Raw genomic sequence first — 28000 nt, 5'->3', positions numbered from 1 at the left:
ACAGACTATCAAGTGCTACTTACAAGCTGTTTTATTTATAATATATGTTATGTTATATATTTTACTCGGTGCCAAGTTGAAATCTGAAATATATTAAAATCATGCTTACATTTTACCTTTAATATTTTAACTCAGTAATACTTTTATTATGAAGAAAAGTAACACTCCGGGTTGCGTCCCAAACGGCTGCCTACTAACTACATACATGCACTACTTAGGGTACTTAGTAACCCTTTCTACGCTCTATGTGGAACTCAGTGTATTTAACGGTAATGTATTTGGAACGCGGCCCATCCTCTGCCGTCGCCTGACAGCCGCGGTGCACGTTGGGAGTTACATTGATTAGGAGGCGACTGACTGTTAGGATACAACATGGCTGCCGAGGTGGGATGTCAGTAGGGGAGTTGTTTTTAAACTCTAAAGCAGTTGCTTTATTCCGGTTTTAAGGCAGAGGACGTACTCCACGCTCGGGTCCCACCATGGCTCGGTGTGCTCAGTCGGTGCAGGAGTTCATCCAGGACTCGTTCGTGCCCATGGTGGCCGTGTTGTGCAGCGACGACGCCGAGACAGTGACACGCAAAAACAATCTGAGTTTCCCGGAGCTGCTGCGGCCTTTCTGTCGGCTGACTTCCGAAGGTACAAGCTAACATCATGTCCTTGATCTGTTAAAAACGCATGCAGGATCATCTGGTTGTTTTTATCGCGAAAACCGGCCGCGTAAACACACTTGTTTAGCGTTAGCATGATGCTATCGTCGTTAGCACTGTGCTAACTCGGGGCAGGTGACAGGAACCGGAGAGCTGTGTCCGTAACCGCGTACGGATAGACTAACTAGTGTGTCACAATATAAGAGTAAACCGTCTGACAAGCGCACTAAGTAGTAAGCCAGTGTGGGGTGTAGTTCTCGGTTTGGGACACAGCCAAGCCCAGAGCGGCCCTCTTTCTTGTTGCTATGTGACACCTGATCGGGTCGCCGGTTATTCGAACAGTTCAGCAGTATCAGATAGCCTTTAATAACTTCTTTATTAACAGCCACATCTTGTTTACATTTTTTAGCCCAAATATTAGCTTGTTACACGTATTTAGCCACGTAAGTACAGCTAAGTTATCGGATGGCTAATAAACATTAATGAAGTGACCGTGTATCTGTCTGCTTAGTGCTCCACCAAGTGGGCGTGGCTTAAACCGGAAGGTGTTTTGTTCATTTGTTTACATATATTTTGAATTAAATATCAACCCTAGCACTTAACAGAAACACTGTTAATATCTGGTGGAAATGATAACACTATCAGAATGCTGTGTGTGTGTGTGTGAGTGTGTCAGAGAGAGAGAACATTTCCTCGGCCACATCTCCACTAACTTGTACAAAAAAAATAATCAACGTTCAGCATGTATGTAGCTCCTTTTGTTTAGCTGGCTGGATCAGATGGATGGCTGGCTGGATCAGATGGATGGCTGGATCAGATGGATGGCTGGCTGGATCAGATGGATGGCTGGCTGGCTTAGCTGGAGAAAGGCTTTGTTGTAAACAAACTGCTATGAAGGGATGTTAATAGAAACGATGATAAAGCCAACACTAAGACTTTATAATAAGACATTCAGAAGCACAGCAAGATCTGTACACAATGTAAACAGCGCTGACTGAGACAGTAGATGGACACGGTTTCGAATATGCCGTAGCCCTGAGCTCAAGAACACACAGGAACCTGTAGTACTGCGTCCACTGGAAAACTGTAACGCGGAGGAAGAAATGTCAGAGTGAACACTGACTGCTTCAGCATCAGACACTTCACTCGAGTTCAGCAGTTAGCTCCGATATGGGTTTTTACAAATGTATTTGTTTCTGTAAACTAAATTTCTGTGTGGTTCTAGGGTCAATGTTACCTTAGATTTTATTTCCATCGCTCGTGTCAGTGTTTTACTTCATTTTCCTCTGAAAAATTTAGAGGCCACAATTACTTAGTGGGCTTTTTTGTTTGTTTGTTTGTTTGTTTGTTTGTTTTTCCACAAGCTTATTCCACAAGTTTTTCTCTTGTTGTTTTTTTTTTTTAAATTTTATTATTGTAAATGTGTTTATTTATTATTGAATGTTGAATGGTCTCATTATAGCGTTGCAAGAAACTGGACTTGGTGGGATTCGGGATTGCATCGGATCCATGTCTCGCAATCATTTTAGGAGAAAACTGCAAAACAAAAAGCTTGTGACACTGAATTCACACATTTCACAACACGTCTGAGTCGTGGAAGTTACGCTTTGTGTAATCTCCAGCTTGAATGGACTCTGATACAGAGGTTATGGAATATATAATGTGTATATATATAATGGTATGTACCAGAGTATAATAATGTTTATTCTGGTGTGAGTGTTGTAACTGTAAGACGGGTCTATGCAATATGGCAATGTTATTAATGCTGTGATAAATTATGTCAAAACTCTTATGATTGACTTATTTATTTTTAAAGGTTCAGTTTCAGATTTTTGCTAGAAGTTAAATTTCTGTGAAATATTTCTGTTTTATATAATTTTATATACATTAATATTTTTAATTTTTCACTTTCATATATAGCACTGTTTTGTTGCCAGTTCTCCAAACCCACAGTCCACTGCAAAAGTACTGGGAAGGCAAGGTCAATTCTTTTATTTTTGACGTACAGAGAGCAAAAGATGAATATTTACATCTATATGCGATAACCACCAGTGGATATCTCTGAATAACTGCTCTTGATTTAAGCCCTGGGTTTCACCTATGAAGACTGCATTTGTTGTTAAAAGGATAAACCAACATAAACAACAGAGAGCTATAGGAAAAGAGCAAGTCATGGAACAACCATGGAAGCGGGGAGAAAGAAAGGATCTTTTCCCCAGGCCAATTCAATAGCAGCTTTTACCACAACTGAGCAAGATCGCACCTCCTGAAGAACAGATCAAATGGAGAAACTCCCCAAAACTATCAACTGAATGAATATAGTGATGTGACCTACAGCTAAGTACGGTGACCCATACTCAGAATTCGTTCTCTGCATTTAACCCATCCAAAGTGCACACACACAGCAGTGAACACACACACACCGTGAACACACACCCGGAGCAGTGGGCAGCCTTTTATGCTGCGGCGCCTGGGAAGCAGTTGGGGGGGTTTGGTGCCTTGCTCAAGGGCACGTCAGTCGTGGTATTGCTGGCCCAAGACTCGAACCCACAACCTTAGGGTTAGGAGTCAAACTCTCTAACCATTAGGCCACGACTTCCCCCAGCTCACAAAAGAAAAACGCAACCATTTTTGTGATTTTGCAGCTTGATGCATTTATTAAAAGCAATGGATACACAACCAAATATTAAGTATTACTTGCGTTTAAGACCGGTCTGTTACTATACTTTTGCACACAGGCGGAAAAAGGGGTGACATTTTGTGTTAACACATCTAGATATAAATATCAGGAAATAAAAGCTAAAATTCAGGTTTATCTTCACATTCATCTCTTGATATCAAAGTAAATGAACAATTCATGAATGTATCCTGTGAGAACTGGCCTTAAGACACTAATGAACTAATTTGACACTAACCGTAGCTCTTCTTGCACAACTAATCTTTTTGGTTGTGTGGATTGAGACTTTTCTGGGAATGTGTGTGAGAAATCTAATTCGATTTATTTAGGAATGTTTTGCACAGTCGCTGGAATAGAAAGTGCATCTCAGTGTTCATTTAGCAGCTGTTCTGAAAACACACGATATTGTTTGTGATTTGGTTCACGGTCTATCGTGTGTCTCTGAGCCTAAATATGTTTTGGTGTATTACATTTTGTTTTGTTCAGGTATTCACTTTGTCATGGGAAACACATTTGTATTTTTTTTTTTCCCCGTGATATAAATGTTTATTGTTGTTCAGTACCAAGAGTCTGTGTGACTTCAACAATGACTTCATAATTGACTACTAGAAATCTCACAGTTTTATGGCCTTGCTGTCCTTTAGGTCACCTGCGTGACCCCAATAACCAGATCGTGGTGGTGAAGGGGCTGAGGATCAGTGTGACAGGAGTGAACACTCAGCCAGCGCACTCCATTGAGCTGAACAGACTCCTGAGCCAGGCTGTGTCAGTCTGTCAGCCTCCCGATGGACCCGCTGCTAACGTCATCACTGCTGGAGACTACGACCTCAACATCAGCGGTGAGGCACTCGCAGAGAGAATGAAGGGGAGAGAGAGAATGAGAATGAAGGGGGGAGAATGGGGGGGGAGAATGAAGGGAGGGAGGGAGGGAAGGAAGGGGAGAGGGAAGGAAGGAAGGAGAGAGAGCAAGAACGGATGAAGGAGAGAGAGAGTGAGAGAGAGACGGTGAACGAGATGGAGGGGGATGTGGGGAAAGAGAACAATGAAAGGGTGGGACAGAGGAGACCTTAAAAGAACGGAAGAGGAAACAAGTAGAGAGGGAGAGACACTGGGAAAAACTTGGAGAGAGGGAAAGAAATGGAGATAAAGCAAGACAGGAAAGGGGGGGAAATGACAGACTGAGACAGTAAAAAGATGTATAGATAGAGGGAGAGGAAATGAAAGAGATGAGAAGAGTGTAGGAAAGACAATCGTAGAGACAGACAAGTAAAGCATATGGAGGGTAATGGTGTGTGTAAGAGGAAGAGACACAGAAGCAGGAAGAAATGAGGACAGAGAGAGGTAGAGTGAAGCATAGAGAAAGCAGAAGAGTGGTGGGGAAGGAAAGCTGGAGAAACAGAAGGGAAGGAGGAACTGAGACCAGCAGTGAAGTGAGACGAGTTTTTTTTTTATAGTTCTTACAGAATTTTGCGTGTGTGAACTTGTTCAGCTAACTGCACTGTTTACAGGTTTTACAGGTTCACACAGTGGATTACAATTAAACCAGTTTGATGTTTCACACAGATCTCAATCTAGTAAAGAGAATTTCGCTTCACCCGGGATCTTTAGTGGCGCCTGTGTGTATTGGGACAAACTGTGTGCTGATTACGCCTCCATTTAGTGGCCGTGGCGTGGCCTCAAAACGTCATTGCTCTTCGTTTCAGCTTCTACGTTCTTCGGCAGCTCGGCAGACCAACACTTCTTCTCACACATGGTGTCAGTGCTCCTGTTGAACATGGGATAGTGGGGGGGGAGGTGTCCGTATACTTTTGGTCTAACAGCGTATACAAGCGTCATATGATGATAACTTTTACGCAGTTGTTTTAAGCAGCTCTTAGGTCAGTGGCGTCCGGTCTTATCCGGAAAGGGCCAGTATGGTGCAGGTTTTCAATCCAACCAAGCAGAAGCCACACCAGAGTCTACTAAAAGCCAAGAACAACTGATTAAACAGGTGGAATCAGGTGTGGCTTCTGCTCGGTTGGAGCGAAAACCTGCACCCACACTGACCCTTTGTGGATAAGATTGGACACCCTTGTCTTAGGTTATGAGTTCAAAGCCCAGCACTGCCAAACTAAAACAAGGCTCTAAACTCAACTGCTCAGTTGTATAAATGAGAAGGAAGGAAGGAAGGAGGGAAGGGAGGGAAGGTAAGCAAGCTCTGGATAACAAAAATGCCATACATGTCCAAAAAAAAACACGTATGTAAGAGCATGCTGAAGAAAGAAACCACAACCCCACCCCAAATGGACAATGTGAACTATATAAAACTATTTTAAAGGTTGTGTGTCGGTAGAAATTTGGAATCAGCATCGCACTATCGTTTAATTATCATTTTATTGTGTATTTAGTCCTGTAACCTGCGTATCAGTGACGCAAACTCAAATTGAACGCCTTCCGAACAGACGCTAAACCATCTACTCGGTCCGGGCATTTAAAGCTGGACGATTCAGTACATGCTACCTGAGCAAACTCTGTCAGGACGAGAGAGAAAATACAATCATTCTAAAAAGCAAAATCCTGCAGACTTGTTAAAGGAGCCATTATAATAGCAGCTACAGGTATTAAGCTGTATTTACTATTGACATTGTTTAGAAAGCGCGAGTTAATAAGCGTAAATGATTTGAATATAAACTAACGGAAGCATTCGGAACGTTCACATGTCGAAAGTACGACCTTATCGCTGTCCAGACATCAGACTTTTTATCTCTGAAGAGAAATGAAACGATCACGGACGTCCCCTGAACCCTCGTCCTCTGCTGGGCAACAAATAAAAGCCCCAGGCTTGTGCCAGGTGCCCCGATATTTAAGTCACCCTAAATGACCTGGATGACAGCAAGCTCTTTATCTCAAACAAGCTGTATTAAGGCGGTGTGTGTTTCAAAGTGCTCTAACCCAACCTTCTGGCTCTCTGCCCCTTTCTTCCCCTCCTAGACCGCTCGGTCAAAGCTAGCGTTCCCTGGTACTCTGACTGGAGAGAAACGCTCACCCAGCTCAGCTCCTCCAAAAACTATACAGGTACTCGCTACAGTCTGCACCGGGGAGAAAAGGGGGAGTCGATTCTTTTTTGTTGTTGTAAAATCACCCATTGCTCTTCCTCATCCTTTAAACTTTTTTTTCTTATAGCAGATCTGTTGCTAAGCTTTTTTTTTTTTTTTCCCTTCTCCCTGTCTTTTCTCACCTGTCAAGGTGTTGGTGACAACGTTAGTATTTCATGTAAATACATCGAGGCAAGTGACTCGTGCGGCTGAATCCGTAACGCAGTTCAATCCAGCGGACGGATAAAATCTTGGCCGTCGTGAAAGATTGTTTGTTTTGGCTTGAGATGAGAGGAAAATATTTGCAAAGCTTCAAGCCCACGAGTCATTTCACTCGCTCTGTCTGATCCCTTGCCTTTTTCTCTTTCTAGATTTCTTGGTGCTTTAGATCCTGCTGCTGTCTTTTGACGTTGTTTGTTTTAATCCCAGACAGAACACATCTGACCGTTCTCCTTGAGCTGGTAGAAAATCTTTTTATTTATTTATTTATTTATTTTTGTTACGTTCTCTTTCTTGTTCACTAAAACAATGCCGACGTTCGACGGAGCGAACGGATTTTACGTGTCCGCTGTGAGTCGATCAGATGTGTTCAATCTGCGATCAAATGTCCTTCTATGTAATTAATGACTCTTCGGTTTGATCTATTTATTTATTCTGATTTTATGATTATTCTGTTTTTTCTAATTGACTTTGTTACAAACACATGTCTCCTATCTTGATTATTATCTATTAATTTGTTTTCTTGACGCTTATCACGCTCCTCTCGTCTCAGGTTGTTTGAATAGTCTGAACACAGCCACTGAACTTTCAGCGAGCGTTTTGACTAATGTCAAAAATAATGAGCATGTCGACAGATTCAGATAGCGGAGGTCGTTTAACCAGACCAGCAGTCACTCACTCTCCTTATTCACCAGATTTGCTGCTTTGTTTTCCTTTATTAGTTTGATTTCTTTGAATAAAATGACATTATCCAGTGAGCCATTTGAATCCAAATAGATATCGTATCGGTGTATCAACAAAGCTTATGTCGTCTGTTTTTTTTTTCTCCTTCCTCAAAAAAGCTGAATTTTGTTGTGCCTCACTCCTCTTGCAGTAATGATTTATGCTGCTCCTCTTTCCAACCGTGCAGGAGGCTTCACGTCTACCCTGTTTAAAAGATCATTAAAAGTGTGTGTGTGTGTTACAGCAACAACACCGTGGTTTGAAGCATACAGGGAGAGTTTTCTACAGTCCATGCCTCCGTCGGATCACGAATTCCTCAACCACTATGTGGCCTGTATCCTTTATTAGTCTCTCTCTCTGTGTCTGTCTGTCTCTCTCACTCTCACTCTGTCTGTCTCTCTCACTCTGTCAGTCTGTCGCTCTCTCTCTGTCTCTCTGTCTGTCGCTCTCTCTCTGTCTCTCTCTCTGTCTCTCTGTCTGTCTCACTCTCGCTCTTACTCTGTCTATCTCTGTCTCTGTTGCTCTCTCTCTGTCTGTCTGTCGCTCTGTCTGTCTGTTGCTTGCTCTGTCTGTCGCTCGCTCTGTGTCTTACTTTCTCTCTTGCGCTCTCTCTCTCTCTCTCACGCTTCTTTTTTGCTCTCATGCTCATATCCCTATCTTATCATTTCCTCCTTGTTTGTCTCCTCTGTTTCTTTCTCATTTCCACACTTCAGTGGCTCTTCAGTGTGCCTTCAAAACGTAAACACATGCATACTGATTTCCCCAGTTTTTTTTTTGTTTGTTTGTTTTTTTTTTTTTTATTCCTGTGCGGTCAAGCTCATAGTGTAAATCAACCAGTAATAAAACAACCAGTAAGCATTCAGCCATTTTTCTCACTCAAACTAAGAGGCGACATCTCGGTTCTGCTGAAGGAATGTGTGTTTATCTGCATCATATCATAGGAGGTAAAGGAGGAGAAGTGTGTCGCCGGATGTTGTTAGCTTTTATCGACGATGGTTGATCTCAAGTCACTGCGTTTCGCTGTATGTATGAACGCAACATTACCTTTCTCCTTACTCCTGTATCTGTCTTTTCCTCTCGTTCCCTCTATCCATCATTTTGTTTTTATTTCTACTCGTTCTTGCTCTGGCTCTCCCGTTCCTTCAGTTGTTCGTGCGCGTATTCGTTAACTCCACACGTGCAGGTATGTTGGTGGTGTCGTCTCAGGAAAGTGTCCCCACTGAGCAGTTTCAGAAGCTCTCTCAGGAGCAGCACAGGATCCAGCACAGTGGAGACTACACTTACCCCAAGTGGTTCATCCCAAACACCCTCAAATACTACGTCCTGCTGCACGACATCAGCGATGGAGACGAAAAGAGGTTGGTTTGAGAGCACCAGTCTCACAGAATCTGTATTTCTTGCTTGCTTGGTTGGTTTGTTTGGTGAATGAGAGTTTATTATGGACTCTCACTATAGATTTCTCTATAGTTACTGAATGATTTCTCCTTTAAAGTCTTTCTGGGGAAACATTGAAAAATAAAAACCCATAGAAATCTTTATTTACTGTAGTAAATAACCTTAATCTTACTCTTATAATGGAAAAAAAAAGCTTGCTGGTTAAACAAAGGACAAGGTATAATCCTATAATTATGCAGTTATCATTTAATGAACACACTCCAGACTATGTTTTTGGACAAAGAGTGTCCACTTGACCTCAGGCCATATCACACCACCCTGTGTGTTATTTTTTGTGTAGTAACACAGTCTGTTGTGTGTTCTTCCAAATGTAATCTACATGCATGCATATATGACATTTTGCTCTCTTTCATTCCATCTCCTGTCCATCTCCTACTTCTCTCTACAGGGCAGACTCCATATATGAGGACATAAAGCAAAGGTACGGCACTCAGTGCTGTTACCTGTTGAAGATCAACTCTGGAACAGGTGCTGCTAGGCCAGACGAGCAAATGCCAGACCCCTGGAGTCAGTATCTACAGAAGAACCCCATCTACAGCTCTGTGAGTCCTACAGCAAACTGTTTATATTATAGACCTTTGTTCCTCAGGCCATATATGGTGATTATTTGGTTAACCTTCCTGTTTTCCTCAGGACAATTTTGACCTCTGCTGGAAACTTAATGTGTCATAACCTGGGTTTTCTTCCACATATTTGCCTGAAATTTACCAGGATTGTTCCAAATTATGAACTTTGCAAGTAAAATTAATTTTGTCTATTTTCATTGAACTTGTGTGTTTGTAAAATCAATACTTTCCTCCTCAAGTCATCCAGGGTCAGTTGGACCTGGCCACATTTATTGGGGCAATAGGTCAAACTTTTGCCCTTTCCAGTGCAATGAACATGCATACAGACACAAAAATGCACACACAAAATGTCCACTAACACTAGCAAAAGCTACTCATTTGTAAATATTTCACACTTGTTATATGCATTTGTCCAGCTGGGGGCAAAATCTGATCTACCAACAAGCTTCACACACACACAAACACACACACACACACAAGCATTGGGCATTGCAATTCATTAGGCTTCCAGAAAAAAAACAAACGCTACTCATTTGTAAATATTTTGCACTTGTAATATGCATTTGTCCAGCTGGGACAGGCTTCGCACAGACACACACACACACACACACAAACAAGCATTGGGCATTGCATTTCATTGGGCCTCCAAAAAAAAAAAACAATAATTTGTATATATTTCACACTTGTTGTATGCATTTGTCCAGCTGGGGGCAATATCTTCTCAACCAACAAGCTTTACACACACACACACACAAAATAGACATTACAAGTGTAAAATGTTCACAAATGTAAGACTGATCACACAGAATACACACAGTATAATTTTTGATTTATAAGCATTCAAAACAATTTGACCTGGTTTTATTAAACAGGTTTTATTATTTGCTGACATTAAAAATGGTCAAAATGGTTTAAAAAAAATCTCCTGCCTTTGAAATTTACCAGCCTGTAATTGTGCATCAACTTTTGTGCCTCTATAGTGAAAATGATTCAGAATTTCTGGGTTGTTTTTTTTTTACTAGAAAATGAGGCATTTTTGCATATTAATGAGGTTTATTATACCAAATATTACAAAAATCTTTGCAAAATATATGTTAATATATAGACTAAAAAGTTGAGAAAAAAAAGGCTATCGTATATACTTCATTTTTTATAAGCAGTCAAAACAGACAAGGTCAACTTGACTTGGTGCTCCTAATTTGCATAGGAATGCAGGAAAGGAAAACAGGAGGGTTAATTACTCCAGACAAGCGTTGACATTTTACCCTATGGTGAGAAAAGTTTACCGTTTACATGAAACGCATTTTTATTAGAAGTCTTAAAGGAACGCTTTGCGATAATAAAACGTATTATCTGTATTATCATTCAGGTAACCACAATCAAAAAACCTGAACTATACGTTATTGAGTTCCAGCTTAATTTTGACCGAATCATTTCAGAACGTTTTTCCACATCAACCAACCTTCCAGAAAAGTCGTGATAAATCTATAAAATGCAGCATTTACAGTCTTCAACTTTCACATTTTCTTTTCTCTTTTCCACTGCTACATTCACTTGTGGTTGTAATAGACCCGTAGCGTCTTGCCCAAGCAGGTCTGCTTTCCCGAACAGAAGGAAAGATTTAAAACCCCAGCCAAATTCACTGGATATTGTCACAAAGCAGACTCGGTATATAATATGTTTGTTTTTAATTATTATTATTAGTAGTGTTTAAAATCTATATTTATCTTTAATGAGCAAGCCAGGGGCAATTATAGCAAGGAAAGAACTCGCTGGCCGAATATGAGGCAGAAACCTCATATGACTCTCACTGCCCCTGGTGGTTAGGAGCAGAGTAATCGAAAACTAGTTATGAATGTAAATGTGGTTCAGTGCATCCTTTTGAATCCCTTTGTGGCATTATTGGAAATGATGTGTGTGCATATGGGGTCCAGGGTATTCAGGGTAATTTAGGACTCCTAGAACAACATACTAAAGCAACTAGCTTTATTCTACATTCTCATAAATGTTGATTGACTGCTTCAATAACTGCTTCAGCCTTGTTTGCTATAGCTTTGTGTAAGTTTATTCAATCCTGTGTGTGTGTGTGTGTGTGTGTGTGTGTGTGTGATACAGGAGCAGTACGAAGAAGCTGTGGTGAATAATGTTGGGGAGAATAACATTAACTCTGAAGTTGATGGACTCGACACCTCAGGTGATTTTTGCATGGGACACTATTGGTTTTTAACACCTTTTAATTGATCAAACAGTTTCTTTAATATTCTTCGGATGTTCTCGTCATTTTTCCAGATGCAGTCACCCATACGCATCCACTGAAACTGGACCAGACAGCTGACCCAGATTATCCTTGCAACTCCAGCGAGGCTGTGAACAGTGTGGACATGGATCTATCGAGGTCACAGAAGCCCACCACATCAACATCACAGGCTCATGGTGTCTGCTTAACCCTCAATGACCATGACCGCATCCGCCAGTTCATCCAGGAGTTCACCTTTAGAGGACTGCTGCCACACATAGAGAAAAACATCCGCCAGCTCAATGACCAGGTGATCTCTCTCTCTCTCTCTGTCTCTCTTTCTCTTTCTCTCTGTTTCTCTCTCTCTCTCTCTCTCTCTCTCTCTCTGTCTCTCTTTCTCTCTGTTTCTCTTTCTCTCTGTTTCTCTCTCTCTCTGTCTCTCTCTCTCTCTGTCTCTCTCTCTCTCTCTCTCTCTCTCTCTCTCTCTCTCTCTCTCTCTATCAAGAGTACTGACGGATTTTAATTTCTATAAAAGCATGAGTAACTTGCACGTTTCAATCAGTGTGGTGTTGTAGGAATGTTCTATGCGCTGTCATTGAAGGAGAACTAAGCTTTGCACCAGAGCTAAGCTAATGATGATTATCATTATCAGTTTACCTAATTTATTTTAATTATTTTAATACTCTTATTTATATATATATATATATATATATATATATATATATTATATATATATATATATATATTAGTTATTGAGTCACTCTGATTGTTGTTTTTACGTGACTTTTGCAAATAAAGGATTGAAAAATAAAGGATCTCTGTCTCTGTCTCCGTCTCTCTCTGTCTCCGTCTCTCTCTGTCTCCGTCTCTATCTCTCTGTCTCTCTCTCTCTCTCTGTCTCTCTCTCTCTCTGTCTCTGTCTCTCTCTCTCTCTGTCTGTCTCTGTCTCTCTCTCTGTCTCAGTAATGCTTTGTTTTTAGCGTTACAGTTAGCTCAATGTATTATACCTTGAAGCAGTATATCCTTTTCATCTCGTTCATTAACCCTCTGTGTAAACCTCCCTGTAGTTGGTGTCAAGGAAAGGATTAAGCAGGTCTCTGTTCTCAGCTACAAAGAAGTGGTTCGGGGGTGGCAAAGTTCCAGAGAAGAGCATTGCTGAACTCAAAAATACTACAGGACTGCTGTGAGTGTGCAGATGTTACACATTCACTTGTTTAAGAAAACGCTTAGCTAACCTTTTGACTTTTATCACCACAGATACCCCCCAGAAGCCCCAGAGCTACAAATTAGGAAGATGGCTGATCTGTGCTTTCTGGTCCAGCACTATGAGTTAGCCTACAACTGCTACCACACCGCTAAGAAGGATTTCCTCTCTGACCAGGCCATGATGTATGCTGCTGGAGCTCTGGTTAGACACACACACACACACACACACACACACACACACACACACACACACACACACACACACACACAGAGTATATACAGGGCAAGCTCTGATGCACTATCATGTTATAAATAAAAATGTGTTTGTATGTGTGTGTTTGTAGGAGATGGCTGCTTTATCTGCATTCCTACAGAGTGGAGCCCCCAGGCCGTACCCTGCCCACTACATGGAGACAGCCATCCAGACATATCGAGATGTCTGCAAGTATGACCTTTAATTCCCTCACTGATATCTTTGCATGCATGTTCTCAAACTATGCACATGAACAATAGCATGTAGCAAAAGCAGACTAGTGTCACATATAGCCTTCTATTCGTAATGTCATTTTTAGTATAGAACATGTTGTATAGCTAATAGGTTTATCGTTCATCTATTAGGTCGTACTGGTGTATAGTTAGATTTGGCGTTACATGATAAATAAAGTCCTGGTGTTCGTGTCACCTGAGTTTGGGTTTAGTAGCTGATTGTGTTTCATAAACTGAATTCATCATCGTGTATTAGACTTCAGTTTAAATGATTTGAGAATAGAAGAAGGATGCTGGACCTGACTAGAGTCTGTAAAGGGAAACCGTAGTTTTGCATATAATAATATAATTAACTTTATCATCTGTCTGTAGTTTTAAACTGTGTGTGTGTGTGTGTCTTATAGAAACATGGTCCTGGCTGAGCGTTGTGCTCTGTTGAGTGCTGAGGTACTAAAGAGTCAGGCCAAATATGCCGAAGCTGCAGCTCTCCTCATCAAGATGACCAGCGAAGTGAGCTTTACTGTGTCTGTGTGTGTGTGTCTGTGTGTGTGTGTGTGTCTGTGTCTGTGTGTGTGTCTGTGTCTGTGTGTGTGTCTGTGTCTGTGTGTGTCTGTGTGTGTCTGTGTGTGTCTGTGTGTGTCTGTGTGTGTCTGTGTGTGTCTGTGTGTGTGTGTCTGTGTGTGTCTGTGTGTGTGTGTGTCTGTGTGTGTCTGTGTGTGTCTGTGTCTGTGTGTGTGTGTGTCTGTGTGTGTGTGTGTCTGTGTGTGTGTGTGTGTCTGTGTGTGTGTCTGTGTGTGTCTGTGTGTGTGTGTGTCTGTGTGTGTGTGTGTGTGTCTGTGTGTCTGTGTGTGTGTGTGTGTGTGTCTGTGTGTGTGTGTGTGTCTGTGTGTGTGTGTGTGTCTGTGTGTGTGTGTGTCTGTGTGTGTGTCTGTGTGTGTGTGTCTGTGTGTGTGTGTGTGTCTGTGTGTGTGTGTGTCTGTGTGTGTGTGTGTGTGTCTGTGTGTGTGTCTGTCTGTGTGTGTGTCTGTGTGTGTGTGTGTCTGTGTGTGTGTGTGTCTGTGTGTGTGTGTGTGTCTGTGTGTGTGTGTGTGTCTGTGTGTGTGTGTGTGTCTGTGTGTGTGTGTGTCTGTGTGTGTGTCTGTGTGTGTGTGTCTGTGTGTGTGTGTGTGTGTCTGTGTGTGTGTGTGTCTGTGTGTGTGTGTGTGTGTGTGTGTGTCTGTGTGTGTGTGTGTCTGTGTGTGTGTGTGTCTGTGTGTGTGTGTCTGTGTGTGTGTGTCTGTGTGTGTGTGTGTGTTTCTGTGTGTGTGTGTTTCTGTGTGTGTGTGTTTCTGTGTGTGTGTGTTTCTGTGTGTGTGTGTTTCTGTGTGTGTGTGTTTCTGTGTGTGTGTGTTTCTGTGTGTGTGTGTTTCTGTGTGTGTGTGTTTCTGTGTGTGTGTGTTTCTGTGTGTGTGTGTTTCTGTGTGTGTGTGTCTGTGTTTCTGTGTGTCTGTGTGTCTGTGTGTCTGTGTTTCTGTGTGTCTGTGTGGCAGAGGGCAGGTGAGAGCTCGAAAGCGATCGAGAGAGAGAGCTCGAAAGCGATCGAGAGAGAGAGCTCGAAAGCGATCGAGAGAGGGAGAGAGAGAAAGCGATCGAGAGAGGGAGAGAGAAAGCGATCGAGAGAGGGAGAGAGAAAGCGATCGAGAGAGGGAGAGAGAAAGCGATCGAGAGAGGGAGAGAGAAAGCGATCGAGAGAGAGAGAGAGAAAGCGAGCGAGAGAGAGAGAGAGAAAGCGAGCGAGCGAGGGAGAGAGAAAGCGAGCGAGCGAGGGAGAGAGAAAGCGAGCGAGCGAGGGAGAGAGAAAGCGAGCGAGCGAGGGAGAGAGAAAGCGAGCGAGCGAGGGAGAGAGAAAGCGAGCGAGCGAGGGAGAGAGAAAGCGAGCGAGCGAGGGAGAGAGAAAGCGAGCGAGCGAGGGAGAGAGAAAGCGAGCGAGCGAGGGAGAGAGAAAGCGAGCGAGCGAGGGAGAGAGAAAGCGAGCGAGCGAGGGAGAGAGAAAGCGAGCGAGCGAGGGAGAGAGAAAGCGAGCGAGCGAGGGAGAGAGAAAGCGATCGAGCGAGGGAGAGAGAAAGCGATCGAGCGAGGGAGAGAGAAAGCGATCGAGCGAGGGAGAGAGAAAGCGATCGAGCGAGGGAGAGAGAAAGCGATCGAGCGAGCGAGAAAGCGAGCGAGGGAGAGAGAAAGCGAGCGAGCGAGGGAGGGAGAGAGAAAGCGAGAGAGAAAGCGAGCGAGCGAGGGAGAGAGAAAGCGAGCGAGAGAGAGAGAGAGAAAGCGAGCGAGCGAGGGAGAGAGAAAGCGAGAGAGAGCGCGCGCGCAAGAGAGAGAAAGCGAGCGAGCGAGGGAGAGAGAAAGCGAGAGAGAGCGCGCGCGCAAGAGAGAGAAAGCGAGAGAGAGAGAAAGCGAGCAAGCGAGGGAGGGAGAGAGAGAGAGAAAGCGAGCGAGGGAGGGAGGGAGAGAGAGAGAGAGAAAGCGAGCGAGCGAGCGAGGGAGAGAGAGAGAAAGCGAGAGAGAGAGAGAGAGAGAGAAAGCGAGCGAGTGCATTTCCTAAATAATGTGAATTCATACCCAATTTGTTCCTGCCCTTCCTCATGTATTCTCATCACTGATGTAATTAAGATGATGTGCATTGCAGTTGCAGTGAGGTTCATGTACTTTGTAATGTCTCGTCTGTCCAGGACTCTGACCTGCGGAGTGCACTCTTATTGGAGCAGGCAGCTCACTGCTTCATTAATATGCGTAGCCCCATGGTGAGGAAGTTTGCCTTCCACATGATCCTGTCAGGCCACCGTTTCAGCAAAGCTGGTCAGGTGAGACCGAGCTTTCTGTTCTGAGCATCACATCATAGTCCATTGTTCTTCTGGGCCAAACCAATGTCTACAACATGCTACAGAATGTCACATAGCAACCTTACAGATATCTGGACATAGCTTTAGGTTTTGTCTCAAATGAGCAAGTCAGACTTATTGGTGTCAAAGGAAACACACTTAGTTGACATGAGCGACACCTTAAGAGGGACCAGACACAATAGGGATCTCATTCTCTTCTTTCTGCCATCAGCTAATCAGTTCTAATGCATGCTGTTTAACAATGTCTATTAGAAAATAAACACATGATTCTGTTCTCTCAGCTTCTGTATCATCTAAAAACAAATCTGTGCTTGCACTTTTTTTTTGTCTTCTCTTCTGGCATGGTGATAACAGAGAGAGGACATAAAATGTACAAAGTTGCTTCCTGGTTTGAGGAAGTCCTAATGTTTTGCCTCATGGTGTGTTGTGCTTACTGTATCTTACCCTCTCTGTTGGCAGAAGAGACATGCTTTGCGGTGTTACTGCCAGGCCATGCAGGTGTATAAGGGGAAGGGCTGGACTCTTGCTGAGGATCACATCAACTTCACCATCGGTCGACAGTCCTTCACGTTGCGCCAGCCCGAGAACGCCATAGCTGCCTTCTGGCACATTCTCATCAACGACAGCAAGCAGTCTGCCACGCAGCAGAGCGCCTTCCTCAGGGAATACCTTTATGTCTATAGGGTAAGAAGTTAAAGACTGTTGTTTACCAAACGGAAAGAAAGTATATAGATAACATCACATCTGTATCACATCTTTGTAACACTCCCTCACTGTAACACTCCCTGCTGTGGGATGTGGCAGCTTAGTTGTTAAGGTGTTGAACTACAGATCGGAAGTTCATGAGTTTGAATCAGAGGTCCAGCAGGCTGCTGGGCCCCTGAGCAAAGCCCTTAATCCTCAATTGCTCAGTTATCAGACACAAATAAATATATAAAAATGTATGTATATTTTCAATGTTTAGCATATATATATATATATATATATATATATATATATATATATATATATATATATATATACTAAACTGAATTTTACTTATGCATTGTTTCCCCTATTGTTTGTTCCACTGCATAAGGGTTATGACCATCATTAATGTTGGTCATAACACATCAGGTATTATGGTTGCTTAACAATATAATTAGTGCTGGGCAGCGATTAAATATTTTAATCGCATGATTTTTCTGTGATTTAATCGCAGCATGCGCAAAATTCAATAATGGAATCAAAAGTAGTGTATTGCGTAATTTTATTCTTTCAAAGTACCGCTGTATGAACAAAAGTGCAATAACATTTGGTTTGTCAAAACTTTAAACAAATAAAGTGCTTTTTTACAGTAGTTAAGTTAGTAGCAGTTAACACTTCTTGTAAATCTTAACTTAAACATTAATGTAATCAAATTAAATATAACATTAACGTATAAATAAAACATTAAAACGTTAATGATTTATTAAATAAAACATTAACGTTTTGTTTAGTTTGTAAAAAAAAATAAAATAAATAAATTATGTCCAGAACCTCGATCATAACATTATATGACACTGGCCCCTTCTGAGCAACAACATCAATCTCCTTTAAGAGGAAAGAAAAAAAAAAAAAAACTTTCAGTGATGCAGGTTGAGTGGACAAAATTAACTGCATGTATCCATTCTTCCAACTTTACATTTAAGTGATACTTCAGACTCGAAGTACTCCGATGATAAGACAGTTCAGCTTTGCAGTGGTTACAAATAGCTTTAGTTCTATCAACTCCACCGTGTGGAAGAGGTTTAAAATAAAAATGCCCATTTAAGATTTCGTTACCTTTTTCTATTTTTCTGTCCGCACCAGATATTTTCTGTTTCGCGCTGTAGCTCTCTTAGGCACACAACAAATGCTTTCATTGGTTGAGACGCGTGATGACGCTCATCCCAAGCAGCCAGTGATAAACTGATAAACATCCCACCCCTCCTGTGACCCATAGTTTGTGTTGTATTCGGATGTATTATTACAGTCTATCTATGTGTATTCAAACGCAGTGAGCAACGGACTTTCAAAATAAAAAGTACGTTAACGCACGATAAGCTAATTGTCTGTGTTAATTAATTAAAGTGTTAACGCGTTAAAAACGTGTTAACTTGCCCAGCCCTAAATATAATATATTCGAGAAAATCTGGGATTTATAGAGGGCCATGTGTCAGACATTATACATGTTAACCAGCGGAGGTGTTAAGAAAATCACCAGGGTTCTTACTAATCTGTGTAGCTGAAATGGCTTTAGATATTTTGTCTCCTGATACATGTGTAAGGAGCTTCAGCTTGTAGATTTATAAGGACACTTTTTTTTTTTTTTTTATTCTATCGACTGATTTGGAAACACTTTTAACGTGCCGTTTGTTTTGCATTTCGTTATATAATCAATCCTGTCAATTTTATCCCTTGCTTTCAGAACGCGAGTCAGCCGTCCAGCGAGAGCTCTCTGCCTCACCTGCCCCTACCCTGCTTACACTGCACCCAGACGCGCATGTTTTTTGGCCATGAGCGTAGACTTGCAGAAGGTAAGACCTGCACAAATGACGCATTCTAGCTCTTCTTTGCATGCATGTACACATTAACCTGAATGAGAGCTCGAATTCAAGCAAAGTGCTTGCAAAATTCTTAACTTCAAGCTACATTTTTCAAACAGCCTGAATGGTTTTTATTTATTTATTTATTTTTTTAAATTAACCTCTGCTCTTTAAAAGTTTAGTAGCATTGTAGCTAGCCAAAAAAAAAAGCAAGCTAGCTGTACATATACGCATCTGTTTTTGAATCGCATCAAATAATGGTATACGATTATTTCAGATTTCAGACCTGTTGTGTCTATAGGTGTTTTTTAGCATACAGGAATCATCAGACCGATTGATTTTTGTTCTTTTTCTACTATAACAATCAATAGTGTATATACCTTATGTGTGTATATACCTGGATGCTGAGCCAGCCGTAATTACTCTTCTACCCATCACTGTGTCTCTTACACACACACACACACCCCCCCTTATATTTTCATGCTTTTCAAATCAAGTGACTGTTTAAAGCTTGTGAGTGTGTTTGTAGATTGAGATGTGACTGATTCCTGGCATGTGTGCTGTTTATAGGGGAAAAGCAAGCAGCCACTCATGTGTGGCTGGATCAAGAATACGACCGGGAACAGTCCCAGCTTTGGGCGGAGCTGGAAGAACAGGTGGTGGCTGTGGTCAATAGGGGCAGCGCACCCATCAACTTCCAGCCAACTCAGTACTGCCTCAGCAGCCACACCGATAACCTGCGCTACCCCCTCGCCGTGGTGGAAGGTAGGAATCTTCTCACGATCCGACCAGTGAGACTTGTACTATTTCTTTCACAGCGTTCCTGACGTATATTTTCCAGCTCTGTTAAATAATTAACACCGATTCACACATTTAGTGCCAGTGGAAACATGTTTGACGTGAACAGTGTTGCATTTAGATCATGAAGAAATCTCCTTCACGGCACAGAAAGATTTGATGTGTGTAATGTTGAAATGGAAAGACCAACATCATATATCACACTGCTCACGTGCTCCATTATACGTCACCTCTGCAGAGCCCATTATCGTGGAGGTGGTCTTTAGAAATCCTCTGAAGGTTCCACTGGCTTTGTCTGAACTGTCTCTGTTGTGGAAGTTCACGCCGAAGGACTTTTCTGGACCTCAAGGAGGCACGACTGGAGAAACCGTCTGTAATGAAAAGGAGGCAGCTACAAGCAAAGTGAGAGAGTCTAAAGTTGTCCTTGCTTTGATTATTAGTGATTATTTAGGCCTCCTGTGTTTAATACATAGTGCCTGTGTGTGTGGATGTAGTGATAAATATCTGTGCGTAAACTCTAGCATATGAACCTACGCTACATTTTGATGAACTTTATTTATTTTTTTTTCCAATTTACCCTTTTCTACTATTTTTTAACACTATTTTGATGTATAGGTTTTCTTTGTTACGCGCTGTTGTCAATTTAAATGTCCCATGCAGGGGATTAATAAAGTTACATCTCATCTGCTCTCTTATCATCTCATTTCTCAGTGTTAATTCTGTGTTTCAGGCCACAGCATTCGATGACCTTATCAACACTGAAGTCATTCCAGAGTTCCCTATGAATCCTGAAGAAACGAAAGTGGTGAGGCGTTTAATTATTCTTTGATTTCTTGTGTCCTGTATTCCGTCCTTTTGTTTATTTGGCATATTTGTCAGATGTCACAAATGTATTTCTTGTTTGATTTGTCTGTTTTGTTAACTAGGGGTATTTTTATTTATCTATCTATTTATTTATTTATTTATTTTTCAGGCCCGACTGAAGTTGCTGCCTCATAAAACTGGAGAGCTGCATGTGCTCGGTGTGGTCTACAACCTGGGCACTGGTGACGAAGACAACACCGGTGAAGGTAACTCACTGTTTATTATTTGAAACCGCTCGGGTGAAATGTACTGTTAGTTTTTACTGGAGTATCCATTTCAGTGCCTCCAGGGGATTGTTGATTCTCTTTTGTGCTCAGCAGCCAGTCGTTTGATGTTTGTCCGCGGGAGGCAGGATCTGGAAATCCGGGGGCCGAGACTGAACGTGACCAAAGAGGAGAAGACCTCCGTCCGACACGGACCAGATCGTCGCCTTCAACCTATCATCACTCCTCCAATGCCTCTGCTGGAGGTCTGTGTGTGTCTAGCACAACTGCACAACCTTTAATCCTTTACAGCATTAGTCTTGTTTGCAGGCTTAAGCCACGTTCACCTTGTGGCTTCTAGGCACCTATTATAGGAGCTCTTACAGATCATTTTTCTTTATCGTCTTCTCCCAGGTGTTTTTTATTAACTTCCCCACGGGCTTGCTATGCAGCGAGATCAGGAAAGCGTGGGTGGAGTTTATCAACATGAGCGCCGTTCCCCTCACTGGCTTGCGAGTGGCGTCCACCCACCCCGAGTTCTTCACCTTCGGAAGTGCTACCTCTGACCTCACCCCAGTGACCCCCACTGCCGCGGAACACTGCTCCGCCTACAAGACAATGGCCACGCCCCCATCTGTGGCCGCAGTGACGCTGGTATCTCCTTCGTCGTTTGGCATGTCCGCGGATGACCGGCCCACGGTAGCTGAGATTCCTTTAACAGGTGGGGTTCTCGGACCCGGTGAGGCTCTACAGATACCACTGTGGCTCAGAGGACCTGACAGAGAGGGCGTGCACGAGATCCACTTCCTGTTTTACTATGAGAGTGTGGAGAAAAATGCAAAGCTCAGGTATCCACCAGCAGAGGGATTTTTTCCCCCCCATGTGTTGGCTGACAATGACTCTGACATCTTTGAATGACCGTCCTTTACTCTATCTCTCACTTCCCCTTTCTCATTTTTAGTCACCGGGTGCTGCGTCACACCGCATTCATCTGCGCGAGTCGTTCCCTGAGCGCAAGAGTGACAGCGTGTCACAGTAATACACTGCCAGGAAAAGTCCAGAGAGAGGAAAGGGACGAGGAGCGCTGCGGTAGCATGCTGGTGTTCGTGGATGTGGAAAATATCAACACTGTAAACAGACAATTCTTACTTCTCCAAACACGATCAGTCTCTGTTCACTTTGTAATCATTACCTAAGTAGCAAAAACACTCACATATGAATACGATACAACATACTATTTATTAGTATCATGTCTGAGTCAGTGCTGTAACCAGTGCTTAGAATTTACATCATTATTCCGAGTACGTATTGTAAAGCTTGTCTTTTCCGTCCGACTTTCCCTTCCAGAGTGAAGCAGGGGTCCGTGAGTTCCACATAGTGCAGGTATCCAGCAGCAGTAGACAGTGGAGGCTGCTCAAATGCATCAATCCTGCTGGAGACAAAGGTCTGCGTCATCTGCATTTCATCTCCATCTTTTTTTGACTGACTTTCAAACTGCCATGATGAGGGTGGATCTTACACAGGAAATCAAAATCTATATAAAATAAAAAAAATTGTATGACTGTGTTGGAGCAAATGCCCTGTTTTAATAAAGAAATTAGTAATTAATGGCACTGAATCAGCAATGCAAGAAAACATTGTTCAAAATTGCTAGTTATACCTATCAGCTTCTAACCATCTTGAGCCAAAGACGAAATTGAACGTGCAGGTTGATCTGATATCGTAACCGAAGGTTCTTTTAGGAAAGATCTAGACTTTAGCGGTCGGCAAAAAAAAATTCTGTATGAGAGCTCTGAACATTTTTCAAATTCTGTGTTGTCTCTACCACCACCACCACTAACCCTCCCCACTCCTTTCTAGACTCTAAGCTAGGCAGCAGGGAGCGAGGGAAGCTGTGCTTCAGGGCAACCAGATGCAGAACACAGGAAGGTAAGAGACACCACACCCATTTGACCAACATTTCAGTTCCACATTTTTAGCTATCATAAAATAGCAGTTCATCACGCTCTATTTAAGGCTCATACCGTCTGTTTTGTCTCACATTGCCTGTTTTGTCTTGTATAGTCTGCTTTGTTTTGTCTTGTCTTGTCTGTTTTTGTCTTATATTGTTTATTTACGTCTGTACTTTTTAAGAGTCACCAACAGCTGGAACCAAATTCCTTGTGTGTGTCAACGCACTTGGCCAACAAAAGCGATTCCAATTCTCGTGTGTAAACCTACCCATGTGGATTTCTGCTTGTCGTTAATCATTCCAGTTTCAGCTGTCTGTACATCAGACGCTCTAACCTTCGACAGTGAAATAAAGTATTGACACAAACCATACCAATTACAGAATATTTCACATACAAGTACTACAGTTGTAAAGAGTGCTTATCTGAGTTAATATAGACGTCTTGTCAGCTAGGACAAGGCTGTTCATGTTCTTCTGATCTGTCTCATGTTGTTTCAGCCTGCAGAACCGGCTCAAACAATATTTTTTTTCGTTTTTTTTTCCGATACTATTCTTTGTAAATTCTCCAGAAAATCGTGCGAGAAGAAAATTCAGTTTCTGAAATACTCCAACCAGTCTCTCTGACACAAGCAACCATGCCACAGAGATCACACTTTGCCCTCATATTGTGATGCGAGCATTAACTGAAGTTCTTGACCTGTATCTGCATGATGTTCGCCGTTGTGCTGCTGCCACGTGTTTGGCCGATTTAGATAAATACAATAATATGTAGGTGTTCCTAATAAAGTGGATGTTGAGTGGAGGGTTATTTGTTTTATGGAGTCTTTATTATTGACAGTTATTTCATTGCTTTATATGCCAGCTTAGGAAAGTTGGTGTCAGAGTGCAGGGGAAGCCATGATACAGTGCTCCTGGAGTACACGTTTCAGGGCCTTGCTCAAGGATCCAATCGTGGCAGCTCAGTGGTGCTTGGGCTTGAACCCCGACCTTAGTAATAACACCAAACCAGAGCCTTAACTACTTGCCCCACCACTGCCCTTTAAATGAACAACCAACGATAACCGATATCACAGCGTGTAAAGAAAGCAGACTTGGGCTTACATGGTGGAAAATATTTTTTTTTTTTTCTTTTCTCCTCCTGTAGTTATTTCATTATTGTTGTCCTTCGAAACGAAATAAAATGGCAATAAATGTCACTTGTAGTCTGCCCATTTTTTCATTAAGTTGTCTGCACTTTTCTTTTTCAGCTACCTCAGACACAGTAGAGAAATACACTTTTGCTGACCTAAACCTTGGCAATGAACAGGTAAATCAAAACCGGTTGTCACTCTCATATACCTCAAATAGACAGAAACGCATGAATCAATCGTGTTCATATAATCGCTTTTCACCGAGGACTGACGTGCCGTGTTCAGTCAAATTCTTAACACAGTCTTATTCTCCTGCTCATTTCTTTGCATTTTTTAATCTTCTCAGATCGTCAGTTCTATGACTCCATGTGCAGACTTTTTTTTCCGGAGAGGTCCGCCCTCTGATCTTAGGAAAGGAGGCGGGTCTTCAGGTCTAGCCACGTACATGAGGAGGCAGAGCCTCACACCTGCTGGCAGGACAGATGAAAGCATGACGAACGCGGTTCGGAAATGCACTGAAGTGGAACTCGATATCATCGTCCTTTGGAAGGTACTTTACAGTCGCTTCAATTCAGTGTAACTAAACCGTTTTTTTTTTTTTTTTTTTTTTTTTTTTTTTTTTTAATCCAGCAAAATATTAGGAACACTATACTATTACAGGCTAGGGCTTCCATTTTTGCTCTCAAAACATTATCAGTAATTTAGAGCAGGGATTCCACAAGTTGTTGGAAAGATTCCTTTGAGTTTCTCGTCCATGTTGAGATGAGCTGATTGGAGACGTGACTCCAGCTAGAGACCTCATCAGGATAAATCTCCCACGCATGTTTAACCCGTCAGTGGTCTGCACTATTTATAGGCTCTACCCATATGTCAGAGCTCAGCTCACATGGTGCTTCAGGGAAAAAAAGGTAACCACACTTTACTGTGCCAGCTGATCGTATGAGGTCATGTTTTGTCTCGATCGTGTTCACTACATCATGTTTGTTCTTAGCAACACTATTATTAAGCAGATCAGCTTCCTGGCTGATTTGGGGCTTAGAGCCTTTACACTGTATGTGAAATGTTTGTGTAATTGTTGTTTTAATGGCTTCTGCTCTTGCAGGCATATGTTGTGGAGGACAACAAGCAGCTCATTTTAGAGGGACAACTCCACGTTGCTTTGCAAACTATCGGCAAGGAAGCATGCTCGCTCACACAGAAAGAGGTATCACTCCAAAGACCACACACTTTCGCTCCGAAATTATCGACTGATTTGAAGCAATTCCTAATCATAGTTCAGAGGCTGATGTAGTGATGGGAAATGTGCAGTATGTATGTATGTGTATAGATGCTTGTTGCAATATGTTAAAGTTGTGTGTGTGTGTGTGTGTGTGATATGCCTGTTAACAACAATTCCAGCATATTTTGTGTGATATTAGCATTCCTCAGTTGTTTCTGTACCGAAAGGAAACCGGAGTGAATCATTTGCATGAATCATATGCACTTTATTACTGAATCATTCAAACAGCATAAATATTATTATATATTATTAACTGGTTCAGATCACGGACGGGTGCCATTTTTTCCTGCATGCACACGCTACAGCACAACTTCGAGCATCAAACATTTCACATTTCCTATTTATTTGTACCTTTTGATTTTTAGGATTTGGCCAAGAATTAGAATTTTGCTGCCTCATTAATTTTTTAATCTGTCAAGCATTTTTACTTTTCCATTAAACATTATTTCCTTAAATAAATCATTAAGTAAGTCATTCATTGAGCTCTCGCACCTCTGAAACAGATTACATTAGGTCTGTTGCTTTTGTTTTTTTCCACACACTGTTGCATAGCAACCATGGCCTTAGACACCCAAGTCATACATATAAGTCCAGATGTTGCTCCCTTGTTTCACACACACACACACACACACACACACACCACCACTAAACCTCATACCCCCCGTGCATCTCCTAATGAGTACTGAACACTAAGTGGATTCTGTGACACTGCTTTGAACTGGACCTGTGTGTGGCAGGAGGCTCAGGAGATGGTGCTGCTAAAGTTCAAGCCTGATCCTCCACCTCCTGTCAGCAAACCCTCACTGGAACAGCTTTCTCATCTCATCAAGACCTGTCTGCACTACCCCGAGTCCTACGACCACCCCTTCCCACAGAAAAGGTCTGACTCTCTTGTGCGCGCGCACACACACACACACACACACACACACACACACACACACTTTTTCTGGGAGGTGCTGTGAAAGTTGTTGCATATTCAAAGCCTCTAACTGATGGTGAAGGTCAGTGCTCTGGACAAATGACCACTTATTATAATATATTCTTATGCATCACATGTGCTCTTATTTTACCTTCCTGTTCCTTTAACTGTGTCTCAAATGACATACTGCACTCTGTTCACCTACACATTCTATATAAACTATGCACTCAACGTAAATGACACAACGTGAGCTTTAGGAGATGTTTGTAAATCATCTTGAAAAATTGTTTCCCATCCACCATGAGCGCCTGGTAGCCCCAACCCTCTTCTGCGAGCATTTAATGCATAAAGTTTCTATGCTTGGTTAAACATTTTAGTGCACTTCTAATTAAACAACCAGAACCTTTGTGAACAAATCAGTCATTTCACAAAGACTTGGATAGAAAAACATTAAATTAATGACCTCTTATTAAACAGCTAATCTTCCAAAAATGTTCACATTCTGTAAGCATTTGCTGCCTTGTTTATAATAATAACTATAAAAGGTGTACTAGAGAATGGTTTCATGAAACAAACTGGAATCAGCATTTCTTTTGTATACAAAAGAAATTTACTTTCTTATATCGGCAAATCTCCAAACTGCAGAATAAATACAAAGATCTGTCTACACTTTTTGTTTCCTTATAATTTTTCACTTTGTCACGTTCCTTCTCCATCTGTCTCTCCACAGCTTATGCATGGTACCGGTTACCTTGACTCTGTCCAACTGTTCCTTGGCCCAGGTGGATGTCATCGTTGACTTGCGCCAGAAAACGACGAGGTAATCGAGTCATTCATGACGCTCTCGTCAGTAATAGATTTTTGGCTCGTGCACGTTCTAACTAACTGCTGTCCCTCTCGTCCTGTTAGCCCCGAGTCATTAGAGGTGCATGGTGCGTTCACGTGGTTGGGGCAGACCCAATACAAGCTGCAGCTGCGGCCACAAGAAGTCCACCAGCTCTCACTGAAGGCCTGCTTCTTCCAGGCTGGTGTTTATAACCTGGGCACAGCGCGGGTCTTTGCCAAGCTCGCCCAGTCTGGCACCATGTGTGAGACCAGCCAGCAGAGCGCAATGCCAGCTCTCATCATTATTAACAGTGTGTGATCCAGTCTTCTGTGCAGACCTGCTGTTGCTCCAGCCTCAACTCACCACCCTACAGTGACTGTTCTCTTTCAGACTGCAGCAGTTTTCTACTACTTGTTTAAAAAGAATCTGAAAAACTACATTCGGGGGGGGGACGATGTACTAAGGTTATAGAAAAAAACGTGCAAGTGCAGAACTACATCTGACATTCTTGTATCTGGAGAGACGATAAAAACCAACATGTACACATAGTTGTTTTTGACTTAAATGCAAACAGTGGATTTGAAACATAAATCATTTTCTTTTCTTCTTTCCCGAGGATAATTCTCATATCGACTTTTTTTTTTTTTTTTTTTATTTTATGAAGTCCATTTTATTTACCCAAATCAACACTTAGGACTTAAGACACCTTTGTGTGTGTCTGTGTGTGTCTGTGTGTGTGAGAGAGAGAGAGAGTGTCTGTGTGTGCGCGCGCCTGTGCGCAATAGCACGTCCATGCACGGTTGTAAACAAATAGTAGTTCAGTCTCCTCATTATTGACAGTGATTCAGACACAATGCTTCATTTCTGCAGTAACAAAGACTTTGCTCCATGTGGAATTCTTGAAGCTGCATAATTGAAGATATAACCTGCTCCAGGACTTGTTTTCTCTGCCTAATGGACCATGGCATTTTTTTTCTTATTCATTGAGCAGGCTGTAAAAGCTGTCAAAGCTGGGTGGGGTGTGAATGAATGACATCAGTATGACCCAGGGAGGAAGCTGTGGCATGTGTAGCTCACTACAGTGCTGTGACACTGTGTGTGTGTGTGTGTGTGTGGTGTTTGACATGACGGCTGATTTCAAAGGATATACATTTTCATTTTCTTCACTTTTCAGACCAATCATGATTAAACTGTCCCATCACCCTGATTAAACTGTTATTTAATGTATCTATGTGATTGCTTTTCAGACAAAAATGATGTATTATATTTATAACAAATGACTGTAAATAGAATAAAATGTAACCAAATAACCACAA

At 42.1% G+C, this 28000-nt stretch overlaps 1 protein-coding gene across 4 annotated transcripts; it reads left to right on the top strand.

Annotated features, from left to right (window-relative positions):
• Window positions 1-325: 325 nt before the first annotated feature.
• Window positions 326-28000, top strand: trappc8 (trafficking protein particle complex subunit 8). 4 transcript variants are annotated; one of them, XM_060866617.1, is made up of 30 exons: window positions 326-636; window positions 3969-4163; window positions 6295-6378; window positions 7585-7674; window positions 8524-8698; window positions 9184-9337; window positions 11477-11555; window positions 11651-11907; window positions 12665-12780; window positions 12855-13005; window positions 13148-13248; window positions 13694-13799; window positions 15998-16129; window positions 16628-16852; window positions 18597-18705; window positions 19285-19479; window positions 19751-19914; window positions 20243-20317; window positions 20486-20582; window positions 20697-20845; window positions 20994-21427; window positions 21541-21709; window positions 21927-22023; window positions 22440-22508; window positions 23778-23836; window positions 24007-24210; window positions 24763-24864; window positions 25677-25819; window positions 26589-26678; window positions 26768-28000. In XM_060866617.1, the coding sequence occupies exons 1-30, from the start codon at window positions 480-482 to the stop codon at window positions 27000-27002; spliced, it is 4413 nt and encodes a 1470-aa protein (XP_060722600.1). In that variant the 5' UTR covers window positions 326-479; the 3' UTR covers window positions 27003-28000. The 4 variants fall into 4 exon arrangements, with proteins under 4 accessions (XP_060722600.1, XP_060722599.1, XP_060722603.1 ...); XM_060866616.1 differs by having other exon boundaries at window positions 20694-20845; XM_060866620.1 differs by lacking the exon at window positions 6295-6378.

Source organism: Tachysurus vachellii, chromosome 3 (genome assembly GCF_030014155.1).
Source record: "Tachysurus vachellii isolate PV-2020 chromosome 3, HZAU_Pvac_v1, whole genome shotgun sequence".
In the NCBI taxonomy this organism is placed as follows: Eukaryota; Metazoa; Chordata; class Actinopteri; order Siluriformes; family Bagridae; genus Tachysurus; species Tachysurus vachellii.
Note: the sequence above shows the minus strand (reverse complement) of the source record. Positions and strands in the feature narration are given on the sequence as shown.